The sequence below is a fragment of the Syngnathus floridae genome, chromosome 16 (assembly GCF_059516105.1).
Source record: "Syngnathus floridae isolate MCC-2025c chromosome 16, RoL_Sflo_1.0, whole genome shotgun sequence".
Classification (NCBI taxonomy): Eukaryota; Metazoa; Chordata; class Actinopteri; order Syngnathiformes; family Syngnathidae; genus Syngnathus; species Syngnathus floridae.
In genome coordinates this window covers 1,191,714-1,212,916 of record NC_142428.1, presented here as the reverse complement: position 1 = coordinate 1,212,916, position 21,203 = coordinate 1,191,714, and the positions used below count along the sequence as shown (strand labels likewise).

Sequence of the window (21,203 nt, the reverse complement as noted above, 5' to 3'; positions counted from 1 at the left end):
TGATAGCCTGTCTTAATACTTTGATTTTTATTTCATAAATGCCACACACATTATCTTTTTTGTGTTAAGGAAGGACGTAGTCATATTTTGGTGAGATGAAATATTGATATATTGCTTTTTATTTATAGATTGCCAGCATACAACATCAATACACAAAATCAATAAAAGGGAATGCGGCTCTTCTGGTGGACATGCTGTTATAGTGTCAATAAAATACAATACAATCATCTCAATGACCTAACTGGTTGGATTGTGGAGTGCAAAATGTAACTTAAAGGCCAAAATGGTACATTCTGCAGCAGAAGTAAATACGACTCGCTGTTATGAAATTAGGTATCCCGCCAATTTCTCTGAACAATACACAGATGCTTTGTTCCTTCTGCAGACATATTTTCAGAAGAGCTAGGATTTGAAGACGAGCTCTATTGAAAATGTTGAAAACTTCCTTTTACTTTAGAAGTGACCCAAGAACATTAAGTTGTTTGAAATCAATCAAACGCGACAGTCAAACAATCCCTGCATTTTTTGCAGATCATGTAAAAAGTGCTTTGTAAAACTGTCACAGTGCTGCACTTTTGTGCCTCATCTTTCTGAGCTTTGAGAAAATGTGTGGATGCTAAATTCTATGAATGCCTACCTCAATCTCTATTATTAAACTTGTCCCAAAACTGTCAACACGGCAGATGGAACCATAGAAAAAGTCCCATGGATGAAAGTTCAGTTGCAGTTAAATTTTAGTCTCGCGTCATCAAGAATATTTTGCTCGTCCAGGTGGTCCTGTGAAAATGTGTTTGTTTTTTGTTTTTTTCCCCCGCCTCATATGATACTGAGTGTCAGCTCTTTAATCAAAGGTGTTGTTTCTTAGTCTTGCGACAATTGCTGAGGCAGTTGGTCCTGTTGTGTTTCTCATCTGATAGCCAGCACTATTTTTGTCCCAGGCTGCAAAAAGAGGTATATGTGATTTCTTTTTTTTTTTTTAATTAATCAGAGATTCACAAGGTATGTTCATGTTGTTTTTGAGCTAACCACAGCCCTAAACGATGGCATGGAAAGCAGTAAATGCCGGTATTGCATTCTTTGATCATATCAATGGGTAGCAATCTTGCAGGCTTTGTACAAGAGCTTTAAAGGCTGCAACGGTCACAACTGCACTATTTGGGGATTCTTTAAACGGAGATAGCACAGATGTTCCTCGTTGAAATGGAATTTGTTACTGATTTTCCAACTACTAGCTTGTTCTTGAGAATTGCTTATAAGTCAGCTTTAGAATAATGAGCAAGTATGTATGCATCTGCAGTGCATGCTTGATGACACTAATTTACATAAATAGGAACTAATGCTAGTACAAGTATTAACATTAAAATCAGAGTATGTACAAAAGGCTCATGAAATGGATGCTTTATTATGCTTCAGTCAGTCAGTCAGTCAGTGTCTGTAACACGAAGGGGCTCATGTGGTCCATTATTAATTGACTGGCCTTTGAGATAGTGTCGTACTTCCACTTTTGTTTTTATCTTTATCACCTTGTCAGGGCAAAGGATTATTGTGATGCAGAATTCTCCTTGCCAGCTGACTTAGAATGCCAAAAGCATTCACTGCCACTGCTCTGCTGGCTCAGAGGATTCAGTAATTGAATATCCTTTGATGACGGCCCACTTAGCAGCGAGGAAATGGCTTCGGGAGGTCAAAACGGAGGGGAGGAGGGGGGGGGGCATGCATCATCCCTCAAAACATATTAGTTCCTGTGGCTGAGCCTGGCAGAAAGAAAAACAATGTGGGAGAGACCTCAGAGAAACTTAATCATAATAATAATAATTAATAATAATGATAAAGGAGAATCACTTTAAATATGGACGGACGGACATATGGATGGACAAGCCTGTGCACAGCATGGCCCTGTCAGTATTTTAGTACAGACAGTGATTTGACAGGTCTTAGAAATAATCATTGATTGCGGGCTCTCCAATCATGGCGGGATAAAAATAATATTCACTGGGAAGAAAACTGGAAATGAGCAACACATTTCTTTGTAACCAGGCAACACTCCTTGGAAATTCACATTCTCTGAATTTGCCGTTTATTATTCCTTTCCTTTATCGTTGGAGATTGATTTACTGCAGGCCAAAGACATGCTGCAAATGTATTTGTGCATCAAAGCAATTCAGCTTTTTTTGTCTGCATCTTTTTTCAAAACATGTTTACCTCAGCGGCCATCAACATTTTTCTATGTGCGTTGTCCACCTAGTCTTTACTTAACAGTGCAGTAAATAAGTACATAGAGCAGAAATCAATGCACTGACCAAAACTGAGGGCAGTTTTGTTTTGTGTAGGCTGGCTGCATTCACCAATACTTCTTTCATACAACCTTAGAAATGTTCTTGACAATAGGTTGTATGCACTCCCTCCCACTCATTATAATACAGCATCCTGTTCCATAATATTAAACAAGTAAAATAATGAGCTGCACTATGTCGCAATTTTGAATGTGCCACCTTATCTTACATATCCTTGATTTAAGTGTGATGATCGAAATAATAGTGGGTTTATTTTCTCCCCACCTTTATTGTTCACTCAATAGTTAGCCCATTAAAAGCCCAAGGCTTGTCCATTGCTAATTACACAAGGTGCCAGCGCTTACTAGATACTAGTAGACTCAGTCTAATTCCAGCAATCAATTATTTGTCTACATGTCTTTGTTGCAAGGGAGTAATTAAGAGCATATGTAGTGCTGAGTGCATGCATTAGCAATGACTGCATTCTGCCCACACAACCTTTTTGACTGACAAGCATTAGCTTGAGAGGTATAGTCAAATATTTGTTTGTTCTCTTGAGTTATGTAAGTCAGACCGATAAAACAATTCTTCAGTAGAAAAATGAAATCAAGCAATCTTTATTCTATAATAATAATAATATATAATATATTTGTTTACTGGTTAAATGAAATGGCTTTTGGAATTTGCAGTCAAACATCAAAATGTATGCAGCTGGCTTTTGTTGGAATGTAAGAACACTTTGTTTTATTGATCAAAGCATCATTGATAAACCAATGGAGTTTTTTTTCTGCACCTCATTAAAAGATGACACACTTGATGTCAGACTACCAAACATCAGCTCATGCAAATGTGGAACAGTTTTTCATTGGCTTCAACAACGCAACTCTCTGTGAGCTGAGGCTAAAAATATAATTGGCCCGGTTTTCTCATCACTTCCTCCTTTGGGAACTTCTGCTATATAATAGCTGCTTTCACAATATGCATAGTGTATAGGAAACAAACAAGTCCTTTATCAATCTTCAGCCCATCTTTTCACTCAATGTTTAACTTTTCCTTTGCATGCTTTTAAATCGTGGCTGAGTTCTTCAGCCATCTGGGCCCAGCTCTCAGGTTGATAGAGAAAAAGGCACAAGTTAGTTTGACCCGTAAAAGTAGAAGCCCGTCAAGCACCTGAGCCGACCAGAGAAGTCGGTCTCGTCGCATATGCAGCGAGTCCTTCCGCTAACTTGTTTCCAATCATTTGAAAATATACTGCTGAAAATATCAGCGCTCCTAATCAGTGATGATGCAGCCAGCCATGCCGGTTCTGCTTTTGATCAAGCCTCAACGTTCAGCCTATATCACGTATCTGCACAATCAAATAAGCTCTGTGTTGTGAGATGATTTGCTATTGCTTGCTATTGCCTGGGACTGTCAGAGATTAAATATGGTGCTTAGGCTTTGTAGTGTGAAGGACTGCATCTTAATGGGAAATTACAAGCTTCTCTAAAAATGATCTCGTATTTTTGGCTCCAATAATGAACATTAAATTGATGGATCACTTCTTCTGTTTTCTCCCAATCTTTTTTATGAGGTCCCATTTAATGTATCTAAAAAGATCTGTCGCTATAGTTTGACCTGCACTTGAGGAACAATGTCTAGAAAATCACAAAAGGAAACTACAGTAAGCCTTTGTTCATTTCATAAGATGAATATGTTTGTTGTGCAATGGAATAATTATATAATTATAATTAGGATTGACTATATATGTTATATAATTATATTATTAATCATAATGACTGATATTATATGGAATAATCATTTGTTCTTCTATTTTCTGTTTGAGCCATTTGCCGGGCACACGCAGTATTGAAATATTTGAAGCTTCCAGTTACACATTTACAAGACAGCAATTTAGAGCTTGTGCGTGTGTGCATTTGTGTCCGTCATGATGCATTAGGAACATGTGCTTGATGGACAGCTGTTGACAGAATGCTTTAACTTACTTTTCAAGGTTGAGGAGGAGGGGGGGGGAATCATTTTGACCCACACAGTTCTCAAATAAATATTTTGAGATGTCAAGCATAAAAAATGTGTCAACTTCCCTCTTCTTTTCTGATTAACCCTGACAAGAAGCACAATCGGGTGGCTGCCTGTCGCACTGAAGCACTTTGCTGCTGAGATAAGGCCAGTGGCATTGAAAACTCCAGTTCCAGGAAGTCAACACGGGATGAAAACTTTTTGTTTTTATCTAAAATTGGCATATTTATTTAAACGTGCTTTTTAAACTTGAGTCTACCAAGTATTTATTCCCAAAAATATGGCATTTACTCACCTAAGGGAGGCACCATTTTTGCTCTCTTTGACTTTACTTCTGAATCAGTTGTTTGTTTCCATTCCCTAGTTAATGTGTGTCAAGCACAGAGATAAATGACATGGCAAATGCCCAACAATGGCTTCCACGAGCTGCTGCAGAGCTAAAGATAGACGCGACCACAGCACGGGCTTCATCAGCCCGCATACTGTCTTCTTCTTCTGCATGCTGGCCTAAAAACAGAAAAAAACAAGTTCCCCAACCACAAGAATGTGGTTTAATGGCTTGTTCTTGCACAACATAGATTATGCATGTAGCAATGCTATACTGAACACATCCATTTACATCCTTGTTTGTTTAAACATGTATGCCATTTCGTAGACACAGGAGAAATAGTGAAGTTTGATTGCAGGCAGAATATGGCTTTATATCCACTTTGAACTTTTTTTGAACTCGAGTGTTTTGTTGTTGTTGATATTTTATGTGCTGGACCAACAAAATTGTGAAGTGGAATGGATGTAAAAGTGAACATGCGTTCACCCTAAATGTGACAAGTGCGCTGTGCATTTGTATTCAGCCCTTGTATGGCTGCTCTCTGGAAGTCAAAAACAAACTTGTTCAAAATCAGCTCAAGATGATATAGTATGCTTTAAATCAAACCATCCCGCTGTGTGCTCTGAATAAATAAAGATTGTTCTCTCACCCCTGAGTGCGCAAGAGATTGCTGAATGAGAATTGATGCATATATTTTGTAGATTTTTAATTTGTCTAAACTAAGCATGGCCTCAGTGAGGATGGAGCTTTTCCCCTCTTTGTTGACTGACCTTCCGTTAAACGTTGGGCAAAGCGCCTCTGTCTCCATCTTAAAAGTTGTCTTGACGCGTTTTCATTGGCTTTCCGCTCAGCATGAGACGCAGCCTTGTTTTAGTGTTTTATTGATTTGACTCTTTTTGTGTTATGAATTTGTTTTAATGTATTTGTTTTTAGCTGTCTGATTTATACTTTATGTATAACACTTTGTATGCAGCTGTTGTTTTTTTATAGCACTCTATAAATCAAGTTGAGTTGAGTTGAAACCTTTTCCCATTAAAAAAGCAATATACAGTAGTAAGAGGAAAAAGAAAAATCAATAAATAAAATCATGAACAGTCCCCGTGAAACAAAACTCAGCTTGTGTACTTTTGAGACTGACGTTGTTGAATTCCTTCATGGCTGCAATCCACCCTTTCCTTGACCTAATTTAGTCGTAGCTTCACGGAATAAAATTAGTTCATCACCTTTATTGATTTTAATTGTCTATTTATGAATGCGTATCCATGCATCAATCAATGCCATTCAATGAGACATGCACAACCCCCGACTCAGCACTTATTGCAGACAAAAAAACAAAAAAAACAAGCAAAGAGCAGGGCTGACCACCAACCTCGGTGAAAGCTCATCTGCAAATCCCTTTCGACAGACGGAGTCAAGGTATATGCAGCAGCCTGCCAAGTTATCGTGAGGGGTCTGTTTGCCAAGAGAGATTGGATCTGATTGAGAGGAACATTACACCAGTCCTTTGATGATCTGATGATTTAAGTTGCTGCACTAGTCGGCATAATAATGACAAAATTAGAATATGCATGTCCTGTGCCGAGCGCCGATAGTTGTGAAAGGCAAGACAAAGTCAGCCTTTGCTGCATATTAAATGTTATCTTTTAGGAGTGCACCTCAGACTAATGAGGGGCATTCCACTCTTAAACGCTATTGACAAAAGTCCTGTCCAAGCATGTAGTCTCACATTATGCCAGCTTCAAAATTTGTAGGATTTTGCTTTTACAACTGCAGACGATCTTGTGGATACAATACAAAGAGCTAATAAGGAATTTCGGAACATCGTGTTGTCGCACAATTGGGGGAAACCTTATCTCCTATGTGCCATGTTTGGCTCCATCACACTGACCATAATCCAGAGTGACAGCTATTGATGACCTACAGTATTTGACTTGTACTATGCCGACAGCTACGTCTCAATTACACAGTGTGAAATTGTAACTGTCTGGAAAGTGGTTCAACTTTTACAGCTTCATGCCTCTTTGCACTTAAACAATATGTGAAGCTTGCCATCAGGCACTTTGGGCTTTGGCTGAAGTGCCAAGAGAAATGCAGCTTGCAGCCTCTGGAATCCCATTAAGTTTCCACGATATGCACACACTTGGCAAAAGCTAACCACTACAACCAAAGGACCCGACTGGAGTGTAATAATTATAAAAGGTGAAATGATCATTTGTATTCGCACATTGCATTGGAACTACAGTATATGTTGCTTGGATCAGTGCGATTTCTGTAATTGTGCAACAACAATGGAAGATCAATTGCTGTTCAAGGTGATAACATCATTTTCACTCCTCGCGCCGTGTCGTGTCCTTGACCACCAGCAAACTCATTCACCTGCTCGTGAAATTGTTTATTACTACGTGGGCCATTTCTCATTAGGGCAAATCAAGCATGCACATCCGGGTGGGTGGATGTTGTTCTTGTCAGATAGATGAAACCAAGGATGCATTGCTTGCTTACTTGTGAAGGCTTGGCTCGGGAATTATCCCACAATGTATGGTCTGTGCTGCTATCACAGAAACGTGTCACAGGGGGAGGGGGAGTCAAAAATTACACAGCAGTTTCAATTTACAGGGACTGGCCGTCTTTGGAAGAAGGTTTCAGGTTTTTATTTTCCTCATCATTGCTTTGTTGCTTGATGATTCCATGAGAGTGTATTTCAATTCTCCCCTGCCCTTTTTCCTCTTTCAGGTGACCCAGTAGAAGTGTGACTTTGACCAAGACAAGGAACCGAATCTGCCTCCAACTTTGACATCACCAATATGTCTCTGGATACTTGAGTAGAGCAAACAAGTTACGATCACTGTGAGTATCGAGCAGAAGCCTTCATACATACTTTCTTGCAAAATCGTTTATACGTCACTTATCATATTGGTCGTGGCCAAATGGATGTTTTGTCGAGACTTGTGTGTATATATACATGGCATTTGCCAATGGTTAGCCTTTGTTGTATAATTAGACTTATATCAGCTCGTGTTGGGATAATTGGGGAGTCGAATTGCACCGTGAATTGGAAAGGAGGACGGAATACATTTCGTTCTCGGTTTCAGTGACTTTTTTCATTCAAACAATATCATTAGATATTTTATTAGTTCATGTCAGTATTCTATCAAAACATGTCAGACACCCAATCGAGTGTGTATGCCAATAAATGTTGTTCCGTTGAACACAACATACATGCTTTATCCCCATAAAACAAAACAAATTCGACTTTACTGAAATGTGACACTCTTAATCTAATCCTCTTACATGCCATTGTACTTTTGTCTAGCCCGATTAAATGATACAAATCAGTGAGTGGGTGAAAAACTCGGCAAAAGCCAACGTATTCTGATATACAAAGTTGGATTAGGGTCTTAAGCCATTTGCCCAGACTCTTTCCCTTCTTCTTCTATCCATCAGCCCTTTCTGTGAGGAAAATTGGCACCATTTACTGCTGTCACTGCAGGCCTTATTGTCTTCTTTTATCAAAGGGACAAAGCTGGTGTGACATTGAAATGATCCCTGCTTGTTTCAAATTTACTTTCTGGAGGAAGAAAAACAGATAAGGGCTTCGAGTAGGCAGTAGCAAGTCGGTGCCGTACCTCAGGAGGAAAAAATGGATTACAATGAGTGGGACAGTTGGTGGAAAGATAAAATGCAATTTGCCCGGGAAATTGTGTTGATATTGTTCAAACGTGTCAGGTAGGTGTTGACCACCTCCAGGGTTTTCCCCCTGGGAGTGATCCAATATAGACTTGATTGCTTACCAGAAAATCGGAAAAGGTGGCTACCAACCGTTACCTTCTCATTTCAATGATACCATCAAAACAGGAAAACATTGCCAAAAACAGTCTTCACTTATTTCTCACTGTAAGATTTCAGATGTCTCACTTTAAAAAAAAAAACACTTATTTATTTGTTTGTTTATTTATTTATTATGTGTTTATGAATGAATTTATATAAACTCTCAAACGTTCTATTATACATTTCAGTAACTTACAGGCATTTTACATTTCCTGAGCAATGCACTTGTCTCTGTCTAACCAGCTCCAATAAAATAGTTGTGAAGAGCAGTACTACCGCTTTATTTTAACAATGCAGTAAAGCTCAAATGTAAAATATATATCATGTATTATAAAGCGGCTACAGCACAATTAAAAGGAATGAAATGCTCTACGGTAACAGTTATGAGAAATCGTGCTTGATGTACCTGACAAAAAAAAGGTCTTCCAAAAACTGTTCCGGTTCAGGGGAACGCACAGAACCCAAAATGCACTTATAAAAATCATCATTTACTAGTGTGGTACCTGGGGGAAGAAGCCAAACTCCCGACTGATTAATTCATTTATTTACAGATAATTAAGCCGAATGATTTTAGTGCTGCCTCCATAAAAGCTCTTGAGAATATTTGCGCTAATTAAAACTCTGCTTTGGCTGATTAATATTTAAGAAAATCATTTTAGAAAATGCCTTGGTTGCATTGTGGGTAATGCTATTAACAGTATAGCGCGTCCGTGCCACACAAAGGAGCTTTACGATCAGAATTTGGACATTTATATCATAGAAATCATATTAAGTGCGCTTGTGGTTTGAGCTAGGGCAATTGTAATGAGACTGTGAAACTTGCTGATGTGATGAGACTGTACCAGTTCATATGACATTATTATCCAATTGTGAGACGGACTACTTTGACCGCTTCTTGTTTATCATATCGTAATGCATTTTTTATGCATTTACAGCGGAAAGTGGTGGCATGGTAATTGAAGTTGCCAATGGCGTCTGAAAGATTTCAGAGGGCTTTGTTGATCTTAATTATGATTCAAACCGGCGTGCTCTGTTTCAGAAAATGTCATTTCCCGTCTGCCTCATCTGCTAAAATAAGACAGTGATCAATTATTTTTTCTTGCTAGATGTCAATGAAACAGATGACAGCGTTTGTACAAAAAAATGAAGCAAGACTCAACAGAAGATGAAGTATAATCTTACGTGATTAATTTGAACTGTGGCTACTTTTAAGCCTGACGGGGGTTGTTGTTCCCCCATGATACTTTTTGTCGGTAATAAAATAAGTGAGACCTAAACAAAGTCTATACAACGGCTTTATTGCTTCATGGTGGATTGTCAAGGTCACTGAGACTCCCACACATTATCAGTGAGAGCTAAAAAAAAAAAAAGAAATGAAGGTAGAAATGGAGCTTTCATGGTGATGCCCATCTGCCTTTCACCAAACTCAATTTGAGGTCATTTTATCATCGAGTACTCCTTTTACTGGAGCTATTTCCTGGATTTCAACTTCAAATCTATTTATGTAACTCTCTAACTGTTTCTAAATTGAACGTGGTCATATAAAATAGACAAATATGATGCAGTTGACAATGTTTCAGGGTTTGAGGTTTTTTTTTGTCTTCTGGAGAGGGAATAGGGCCTGTGAAAATAAATGCCAATGTTGTGCATTTGTTTTTAATCTCTTTGATAAGATAAAATATCATCAACAATGTTGCAAATTATACACAAAAAGAAAATTGGTGATGGATGGTCGGACAGTCTGTCACTGGGTGAGAATGCCCACGTCTGATTATCACTATTAAAATCTGGCTTCTACTGGATAGTACGAAAAGTCAATAAGCAGAAATCAGCCAGCTTCCTCGCGAGCACGGCAAATGTTATCTGCAGCGTTAACAACCATGCGCGTCGTCCTATCTGTTGATGCTCTCTGAACCGGCCGCCGCTGCTGGCTGCACAAGTGACCACAGAAGTCTCATGCGCTGCATAATCACCATGTGTGAATTGGATGAAGACTTTTCTCATGGGCAATAGCAAGAGCCTTGTGGAAAATGAGATTACACCTCTGCACAGCAGTTACAGTGGGTGACACGCTTGCAGAAAGATGCTCGGCGCTTTGTTTGTGCGCGAAGTGGAGGAGTGATAAAAGTGTTTGTGTGGGTTTGGGCTTTGACTGAGGGCATTTGTATGCAATATATATGTAGGTCATTTTTTGTTGTAATTCTAGCAACACAATGCTATTTTAAAAGGGAATTACTGGCAAAAATAACAGCAGAGGTGTCAAATTCAGAGAAGGAAAGTAAAAACCCTGCCGCAGTTTGGCTTTGGCTTTTTTCGGTGCTTCCAATCAAGCGAGCTCGCCGCCAAATGGGCTCCCAGGAGTGAACTCGTTTCATTGCAAGCACCTGTGGATAAAAGCAAACTATGGCAGCATTTCTACTTTGGCCATCTGGATTTGACACCACAACATTTTGACCACTTGCAAGGATATAAAAAAGAAAAGTACTATTTTGCCTATAGAAAATCTAATAAGATGTTGTCAGCACCTCTTTGACAGTGTCAATTAATACTGGTATTTAGGTATTACCTCCAAAATATATCTATAAACTATATAAAGATCCAAAAGATCATCTTAATTAGTCAGGCATTGAAAATTCAGTCAGCATCCTTTTTTTCCTGTTATGTTCGTCCTTGTCGCCTCAGTCACTTCAAAACTAAAGAATTGCATGAAAAACAAGTATTTAAATGAACTAGATGATCAGTGTTTACTTGTCCTTTAGAGCAACTCAAGTAAATATCACAGTAGTGATGAGTGTCAAGTTTCTTCATTAGATCCTTCTTGCTATATTATTACAGTCAGGCTTAGTCTATGTGCTGTTATTGTCTCTGAAGTAATCATGCGGTGCATCCTAGGAACGGCAGGATTGACAGCCTCTGAACAGGCAGGGACCCGTTCAAATTGAGGCTTAGATTGTTCTTTTGAAGGGCGCTACTGTCGACAGAAAAGCACCAGATGAGCCAGTTATGGCCCACAAATCAAAGCGCTGCACATTGGCTCATCACACTGACATTCTCTGCAAGATCACCGGGGATGAAGGAGGGCGGGCAGGCGGGCGGGTGGGCGTCCAGACTGCGGCAAGTCTGAACGGAGAATTAGGTGCGTTATGAGCCCCCTGAGTTGAGGTATGTGTGACAGTGTGAGAACCAGGAGAAAAGAGTCGCTCCACAGCAGTAGAATCAAAAGCTACATTATACAATTTCATTTCAATAGACGGTTGGAAAAATTCGATTCAATTGTCATGAGTCATGGTTTTGTCACATTCAATCCTATTCAGTTGTTCATTGCAAGGTCACATTTATTGTCAAAATGAGAGCTTTTATTCAACAACGACGGGGGGGAGGAAATGTACCATATAGACATTTGGTCATCCTGTGCGGGTGCTCATACGCAATTCTGAAGACAAACATTTTCATCTTAAGACACGAATACAAGTTCCCTCACAACTCAGGACATCCACGCTTACTTGTAAAGCAAACACACAAAGCCACTCTGGGAATGTGTGGTTAGAAAGGCAAACAACTTGCAGGGCTGACTTGCCATAAAAAAAAGGGGGGGAAAGGAAACAAGCACACAATACGTGTTTAGTCATTGTGGGGATTGTGACGCTTGGGAGTCCAAGCCCTGCTGTGCTTTCTTAATTTCCCAAAGAACCATCTAACCTCCTCTTCCGCCTACAATGTGCTTAAAGAGATTTCACAAGCTTTTGTTTGTGAAGCAGATAATTAATTCGAAATGGTAAAGGTTCTGTGGTTAATTAACAATTTTCTCACATATGCACTGTATTAAATAGCAAGACTATATATATATCTATAGATATCACCTTAGCTGGGCTGAGAGTTGAAATATTGAATTTTTGAAGCACAGTGCTTAAGCTATGTGCTCTTGAAAATCTCCTCTTGTCAAAAGAAGTCATGAGCACTCGATGAGGATCAATAAATGAGTTTCAGGGTTAGTGATTTCAGTCTGGTGATTTTGACAGCGTGCACACTCTTACTGACGGACTTTGCCTGGATGTTAGGTTTTAATCATTTGACTCACTTGTTTCTGGTCAGTGCAGCCAGAAAATGAGACCACTGACAGATGATGTCATTTGAGGAAAAGCTCTATTATTCATACAGTAATAGATTGTTGGTTTCCAGATTCAAATCATCTTCTTCTAAAGACACCATTCAGCTTGTGTGCTCTCTATCAATCAACAAACAGCTGGCCATGACCTTACGCGGTAACCTCACCAAGCACAGAACACACAAATTATTCATTAACCATTCCTCTGCTGACTTCAATGTTTAGCGCTCATATAACATTTAGAGTGACATTCTGCGTGTCTTCCAGGTCCATCGTGGCTCTCTTTTATACCTTAATTGCTTCAACAGATCAAAATGAATTTAAGTCGGTCTTTGAAAACAAATCTTGTATGATCACCTCTCTCGTTATCTCCCTCAAACTAAGTGCGACACTCTCACCCACGTTATTCTCTAACTGCTGTTTGCATACTAAACCACTGATGCTGCCAAGGAGTTTGGAGGGGGGAAAAAAAGTTAATTCAGCGGTTGCCAGCAATCACGAATGCACGTTGGTGCTTCTGAGAAATGTGCGCACGTTTGAATGTCAACACACATAAAAATCCCAAAGCGGAGCACATGACAGAGGAACAAATTTGATTTTTCTGCTTCTCCGCCGTCAGCAGCCTGTCAAAATCTAAACATAGGTGGTATGGTCAGACTGTCTGTTTCACTTGAGAAAGAAAGCTTTTCCACCTAACACATAGAAAATAATAAAAGACGGCCTGTAGGCTTTCGCATACAGCGTGTGCTTTGCCGCTGGGCCTTCTCAGTTATGTTGGCACTGCAACAAAGGTAATAGATGAAGCTTGTTACTCACAAGTGATTTGCATCATCCCAACCATTGCCACAAAGATGACATGTGAAACCATCACAAACCCATTTTTTCCCCCTCCTGCTTGTTTTTTTTTTTCTTTCACAGAAACAACTCACATTCTGTCAGAAGCTATCTGAAGTTGTCCCTCCTTTCATTCATTCTTAGCCTCTCAGGCATAGTTGGAGAAAAAAAGATTGTCTTGACGTTAGCGATCCACTTTCACTCGGCCTCCCTTTGCTTGGATTGACCGTCCTCTGCAGTGTGATCCATTTTCCCTGGTGGATGTTCCTGGGCTGTAGCTCTCATTTCCCATTCTCCCTCCCTCCCAGTCTCTCCGCACTGCCTCCTCCCTAATGCATGACTACGTGTTGCGTTGCCCCTTCAGGCTATGTGTGGGATGGTGTTGTAGGCTGGCAGCCTCTGATAAGACAGTGAGTGAGTGAGCTGCTATATTCCGTCTAATTTTTTTGTGGTCAACCAGGAGAACTTTTTGTCCCTTTACATTTAATTAAAAAAAAAAGAGAGAGATCGAAAAGTTAATGCAATAGCTTTGCATGCCCTTAGGTTCAAATATTTTTCCACAACTTGCTTTATTTTTCATTCACTTGGAATGTTGTAGGCAGATGACACGTTCGGCAACTAGTCACCCGCAGTGAGCCGACGTGTCTCCAGTGGCGAACATGAGCACTCAACTAAAATATCTTGTATGCTCTGCGCGATGGTCGTTCCTGCTTCGTTTTAACATCGAGCAATAAAAATAACTCAAAAGCCAACACCTGCAGTACCTCACACCTCACATGGAAGAGAAGGTGTTAATTAATGTTAATTAACAGTGCAAAAAAAGAAGCAGAGGTGCAGTGTATATACATCAACAAAACATTGACACTTGTGACACGCACAAAATGTTCCTTGCTACCCTTTGCCGCTTCCATTGAACCAGCTTTAAGAAAACTTTCCTTTATGACTTTATGAAAGATGAGTAAGCTTTAGTATTGTGATGATATGAGCACCTCCAGCTGGACTCTCTTTCTTTCAACTTTTGAATTAAAAGCTTTCCTCAGTGGACAAACACTGCAAACGTATAGAGGATGTTCCATTTGACTCCTGAGCCTTCTTAAGGAATACAATACATATCTTCTTCTTGATCGAAATATCTCCCAGGTTACTCGTTTTACTCTCTCAATTTAGTGTTTGACTTGGAGTTGTGGGTATAGGGGATAAGAGTATTGTTCAATTAATTCCAAATGGGACTCAGGGGAAAGAGTCATACTGGTAATCATCTTTGTTTGGCTCCTAATGGGAGAGTGAGGCATCGTGAAGCAACCATTGATCGAAGCTTTGCTAAGAATGGAAGAGGAGGGCTGCCAGACTGGCTGGCTGGCTGGCTTTGTCACTTTTATTGTACAGTATGGATGCTTTGCCGGACCAGACTTGCTTCAAAATAGCCACAAAAGCTCGCATTTGCACTAAGCCGCCATACGAAACAGATCAAATGTCAAGGGATTACTCATTCCCTGCCTGAGTGTTGACTTTTAACAAATGCATTATGAATCATTAAGCTTTTTTTTTAGAGTGGTGGTGACAGAGCAATATTTCATGTTTTTTAATATCATGGAGTTAATAAATAATATTTACATGAACGCATCCAACAGCATAATGTCGGAGCAAGCCAAAATATGAAGCAGCTCTACTACTTTGCTGCAGCGAGTAAGAAACATAGTTTTAATCTGCCTGCCGTTTCCGCTCCAATCTTCTGAGCCCAGCCATGATACACGTGTTAACTCCAAATGACCTCATTCTCCACAAGGAGAGGAACGTGCTCTTGCAATTGGCTGGAAAGATACATCACCAATTTATAAATAATCTTGGGTAGAAATATAATGAGGTAGTTAAGTTTATTACAGGTTATCCTGTTAAAAAACACATTTTTAAATGATGTACTTTGACATTTTGATTTATGATATATTCAGACACTCATGATTGGTCCACAAACATGTTGAAAGCAAGACCAGTGAATATTTAAAAAAAAAAATCAGAAGGAGAACAGATGCAGTTCTTTTTTTTCTTACCTAATTAAACCTCATTTGACTCATTTTGCCTCAAGTGTCGAGGCTGTATTTGCCCTCTACCCATTTTTACATACACGGCTCCAAATGAATTAATTTTATTCTCTTGATAATTGTTTCTCAACCTTTTGTGTTATCATTTTATGACTAATGCCCGGGTTGCACTGGCTTTATATAAAAACAATCAAAAGTAACTTGATTGAGGTTAATGGCAAAATTAGGAGTCACCTAACAATAGCGCCAGCTCATTTCTATTCGGCAGCAATTGAAGTGAGCAGTATGTATCATCTACTAAACAGCAGGTTGCCGTAATTTTCAGTGCTGCCAATGGCCGTGCCAGCGGCGTGATGATGACATGAATCCTACAGATGGACAAACAAGCTGTGAGAAGAGCTCCATTTTTCTGTTTAGCTACTTTCATAATTTAGGTTGCTCAACCATCTGTGAAGGTTGTTTCTTGAGAGGGATGAATAGCAGCTCTCAGTCCACTCGATAACTTTATATACAGTTGAAGCTTAATTCACATTTTCAACATGCTCATGCATATTTTCAAGCAGCATGAATGTCATTTGAAATACATTTATTTATTTTTTTTTAACTGTGAAGCAGATGTGCGAGCCGCTCGCCCACTGTGCCGCTACCTAAACACACCTAAGTTGTGAGATGCAATTTGGACTGTCAGTTCCCACACATGACAGAAGTAAGTTTGCTGCACGGAAAGTTTCAGCAAGCTGTTGGCCTGTGACGCCTTATCAAAGCGTAAGAGCAGAAAGGGAGATGAAAGACGATGGCAAGTCTAGTTCACTGCAGTCGCTGCTTGTAGCTTGCTTCAGGAGATTACAGGAGTGTATTTCACTTTTTTACCCTAGTGTGTTGAAAGATTCTCAACTCTGCCGAAATAAAAGAAATCACAAAAGAGATGAAAATAATATGATTTTCTATTTGGAGCTTCGGGCTCATTTATCATATGGTTGTTGCCATCGAGGGATGAGGACGCACTCAACGAACATCTCATCTCCCACATGGTGAAACTATATATAGAGCACTTGGATATTTGTTTGACGTAGTGTTCCAGGCCTGGTTGTGTTCAATTTAGCATCCCCTGCTCTTAAAAATACTTTAAAAAAAAAAAAAAAAAAAAAAATCAATGTTGAGAACATTCTTTCCACAGGTTTGGTCAATGCATTTTTATACATTTCAGGGATTGGATAATAAAAAGTGATCACAGTCATCTTGGGTTTCTCAGCTCAGTAGTGGAAAATGAAAAAGCTCAAACCGTAGATGAAGTCGTCTCAGAAAGCTTTCTGCCGTTAAGCCATTCACGCGATGATTGGAAGTCACCACCATGCAATGCAGCGAAGAGAAAGCTCCAGTGGTTTAGCATGATGTTGAAGTTGAGCACCATATTGGATGTCCCCAATGCATTATCATTTCGGTTCAGTATTTCACATCGTAAATACTAACATGAGTCTTACAAAAATGTATGGAGTGTCGCGTTGATTAAGAATTCCATTAAAATGTTGCCTTCACAAACAATGTTATTAAATTTGTGTAGAAATAATAATGTTCTTCAATTTCTTCTCAACTGATTCTTCGAATTTTGGGACCGTGATAGCACACAAGTGTCACAGCAAGTGTTGTCTTGAGATACACCAAAACAACGGCATTTTATGAGACAATTAGTCTGCCCCATGTTTTGTCAGTACACTCGGGCACTTTGCACTTATCTTAGTGGCAGTGTCATTTTGGCATATAATTAGTTCTATTTATTTTGTGGATGGAAACAAAATGTTTGCGTGGGCATAAACAGACTGGAAAGCTCATCTGCAGCCAAATGGTAATATTGCTGCAAAGTTCATTTGATGTGTTTTGGGAGGAGTATATGCAAATTGATGACAACAGTACATGCAATGTGGTTTGTCAAACGTGAGATGAATCTCAATGGCTGACTTTGCATCTTCAAATAATGCGTCTGAAGGCAGGTGAATACCCACGTGCACAATGGTGCCAGGAAAATATTGAGTTACTTTTCTTTGAAATGCCAGACACAAAAAAATCTTTTTTTGAATGCCATGTTGCATAGGCTGAGCAGATGCATTGAATTGGATTGTGTTAAATGTTGCTTTTTGTGCTTGTCCAAAGAGAGAGATTCTTTACTGTGACTCAGCAAAGTTTGCCTCTTCCATCAACACTCCAAATTGGATCAGTTCAAACTTAATTAAGCTTCCAAATCTTCCCTGATGAAAACCCTCATCACTACTTCAAGTGCAAATCATCTTTAGAATTCTGCAAGCTCCATTTCTTTTACAACATGAATAGTATTCAGTATATTGTACAGTATATGCCTTGTTTTGCATGCCGTACCAAAAGATTTATGCAAAATATGTACTGTTCTCTGCTCTCATGCCTATTTAAACCAGCACTATTTAGTGCATGGCTGTAAATAAATCTATAAAGAGCAGCTGTTTGTCACAGCTGAAATAACAGAAGACAAATAAATTAGACTGCAAAGTTGGTTAAAACATCACAGCAAATGTTTTACATTTGGGGCGTCTTTACATGACCTTTCACCCAGTAAGGAAATATGACTGAGATTGCAAGGTTGAAATGTACACAAGTGCAGCAATCACAGAGCATCTTTACAGTATGTCCTTTCCCTTAATGCATTGGAAGGCTGGATGCGCCTGTTGGTATTTCAGCAGCAGGCTTGACCTTTGCCTCGGCCATTGCAGATGGTGTTTGAGCCTGGGAAAAGGCCACTAGTAAATGGAGACAGACCTTAAACACCCCGCATGTTTCTTATTACTTGGTGTGGGAAAGCCTTATTCAGGAAAGGTCATCTCTCTCTGTCTCAGTTGGACTGACTGCTTTCTAACGACAAAGTCAATTTGATTCAAGTTTTAATGGGAATTGGATATTTTGAATGCCTCGAAATGTGCTTTTCTGTTGTGTATGAATGCCAACAACAACGTGACAACGATCACACAAGGTCGGGCGTGAATGCATCAGGGTCACAACGTGGAGTGGAGGAGGGTTGCCTTCTCAAAGTCCATTAATCCCTGATAATTGTACACCTCGGTGGCATTAACCTCCTTTTACCACGCTCGCTTGATCATTTCCAAACATTATGTAAAATCTGATTTTATTATTTATGTCTTCAATTTTCTATTAAATGGTAAATGGACTGCACTTTACCAAAGGGCTTTACATGATCTCAAATTGACCCATGACTGGAAGGCGTCATCAAATTATTCATCATCATCAATGAAGTGTTTGCATTTGTCAGTTTTTCTGACAAGAAATATCTCTACGGTTGACTAATCCAAGACCAATGTGTTGGTTTCTTTGCATGGATTACATTTCACTTGTCTGTGACTTGATTTTAATCTCACAGATTGAAAGATTTGCGCCGCTTCTGTCTCTTCATTATTCTCTCAATTCCTTTGTGTGGGAGCGCAAATGGGATTCTGGAACTTGGGGTCAAAGTTTCTAATAATTAATACATAAATCCGGGTTCAAGTTTGTAGAATTTCATTTTATGGGCTCATAAAGGTTATATCCATTCAAGAGAAAAGATTTCTTATGTATTCTAGCAAACACAATGTCAGTGAACCTTCAACATGACACATGTGCCCGACCGACACTTATGTCCACATGATTATTATTTTCCAAATATCTCCTAAGCATATGCAACACTGAGCCTGAGCATCATTTCAACTATTCCCATGGTCTTTTTTACTCCTCCATTGCATTGCAAATTTCAATACATCTCTGAATCAAGCTTTTTAATGAGTAGATGATAATGTGATGATCTCATTAAAGCAAATATGTTTGGCCTACATAAGCTAAGATTGTTAGTTTGTGAATTGCTCTTTCTATTGCGTACACGCAGCAGTTTGTCTACATTTTGCGTAAAATATTGGTTAGGATTTTTTATTTGCAATTGTGATTTGTTATTTCGACCAGAAATGTCGTGAGCAGCATTACAAATGTCCATTTTAGTATATTTCAGCTATCATAGAATACCCAAATTAATCTTTTTTTTTTCATTGCCATTTCTGCAGGTCTCCTTTGTATGAACTAACATGGACAAAGTGGTCGTCAGTCTCCTGCTGCTGGGAATCACCTTCACAATGGCCCACGCGTGTCCCAAATACTGTGTGTGCCAGAACCTCTCAGAATCTCTAGGGACGCTTTGTCCCTCCAAAGGACTCCTCTTTGTCCCGCCGGACATTGATAGACACACTGTGGAGCTCCGATTGGGCGGGAACTTTATCCTCAAGATAACCACTCAGGACTTTGCCAACATGACAGGTCTGGTAGACCTCACCTTGTCCCGCAATACTATCGGCTCTATCCAGCCTTTCTCCTTCATCGACCTGGAGACCCTGAGATCACTGCACCTCGACACCAACAGATTGACTGAGCTGGGGCCGGACGACCTCCGAGGTCTGATCAACCTGCAGCATCTGATCCTCAACAACAATCAGCTGAGTCGCATCTCCAAAGCAGCCTTTGATGACCTGATGCTAACCTTAGAAGATCTGGACTTGTCATATAACAACCTCCGCAGTGTGCCTTGGGAAGCCATCCGCAAGATGGTCAACCTCCATCAGATGAGTCTGGACCATAATCTCATCGCATTCATTGCTGAGGGGACTTTTACAGACCTGGAAAAACTGGCTCGTTTGGACCTAACTTCCAACCGTCTGCAGAAGCTGCCACCGGACCCTATCTTTGCACGTTCCCAAACGAACGTTGGCATGAGTACTCCCTACATCCCGCCGCTATCTCTCAGCTTTGGTGGAAACCCATTGCACTGCAACTGCGAGGTGCTTTGGCTTCGGAGGCTGGAACGAGAGGATGACATGGAAACCTGCGCTTCTCCGACGAGCGTGAAGGGACGCTACTTCTGGTCTGTCCACGAGGAGGAATTTGTTTGCGAGCCGCCCCTCATTACGCAGCATACAAACAAACTGCTCGTGCTAGAAGGCCAAACGGCTAGTCTCCGCTGCAAGGCAGTCGGTGACCCCATGCCAACCGTGCACTGGGTCGCCCCCGATGACCGACTGATCAGCAATTCTTCCCGAGCGACTTTATATGAAAATGGCACTCTTGACATTACGATCACAACATCCAAGGATTATGGAACCTTTACGTGCATAGCTGCAAACGCCGCTGGGGAATCCACAGCCTCCATCGAGCTGTCAATCATTCAGCTCCCTCACCTGACAAACGCTACGAACCGTACCACGCAGTCCAAATCTGGTCTTTCAGATATCACGAGTTCAACCAAGATCAGTAAAGGGGAGCCTAAAACTCTCCCTGAGAATGTGGTCTCTGTCTCAGAAGTGTCCTCATCTTCAGCCCTGATTAAGTGGACTGTGGGCAAATCGACACCAAAGGTTAAAATGTATCAGCTTCAGTACAACTGCTCTGAGGACGAAGTTCTCATTTACAGGTAAGAATTATGAATACAAGGACATGATGTCCGAGCCGCCTCTGTTGTCAAAACAGCTGTAGCAGTCAACCAATCGCGATGTTTGTTATCATCATCATCATATTTTCCCGTGTCCAAAGGTTGCTCGGCGAGCTGGCAAGCGTCGCGTCGCGTCGCGTAGCAGCTCAACAGCAACCGTTCCTGTGAAAGTCGTCAGTCATCGTCTCCGTAGCGCCAATTGAATGACACTTCTGACAAGTATCGTTAATACAAAAAGAGGCGGATTTATGAGGTGGTTTCTTTTCAAATGGAGGGATTCAGTGGGATTTTT

General features: G+C 40.1%; 1 protein-coding gene across 5 annotated transcripts in view; it reads left to right on the top strand.

Annotated features, from left to right (window-relative positions):
- LOC148384838 (leucine-rich repeat and fibronectin type-III domain-containing protein 2) overlaps window positions 1–21,203 on the top strand; it is a 94,204-nt gene that overhangs the window by 69,660 nt on the left and 3,341 nt on the right. For 4 of the 5 annotated variants that reach the window (XM_088400685.1, XM_088400683.1, XM_088400687.1 and 1 more), the window contains 2 exons: window positions 7,354–7,467; window positions 19,497–20,893. In XM_088400685.1, coding sequence (XP_088256811.1) covers window positions 19,518–20,893 — 1,376 coding nt within the window. In that variant the 5' untranslated portion in view covers window positions 7,354–7,467; window positions 19,497–19,517. Of the gene's footprint in view, window positions 1–7,353; window positions 7,468–14,438; window positions 14,528–19,496; window positions 20,894–21,203 lie in introns of those variants that run through there. The other variant, XM_088400688.1, reaches the window with a different exon arrangement.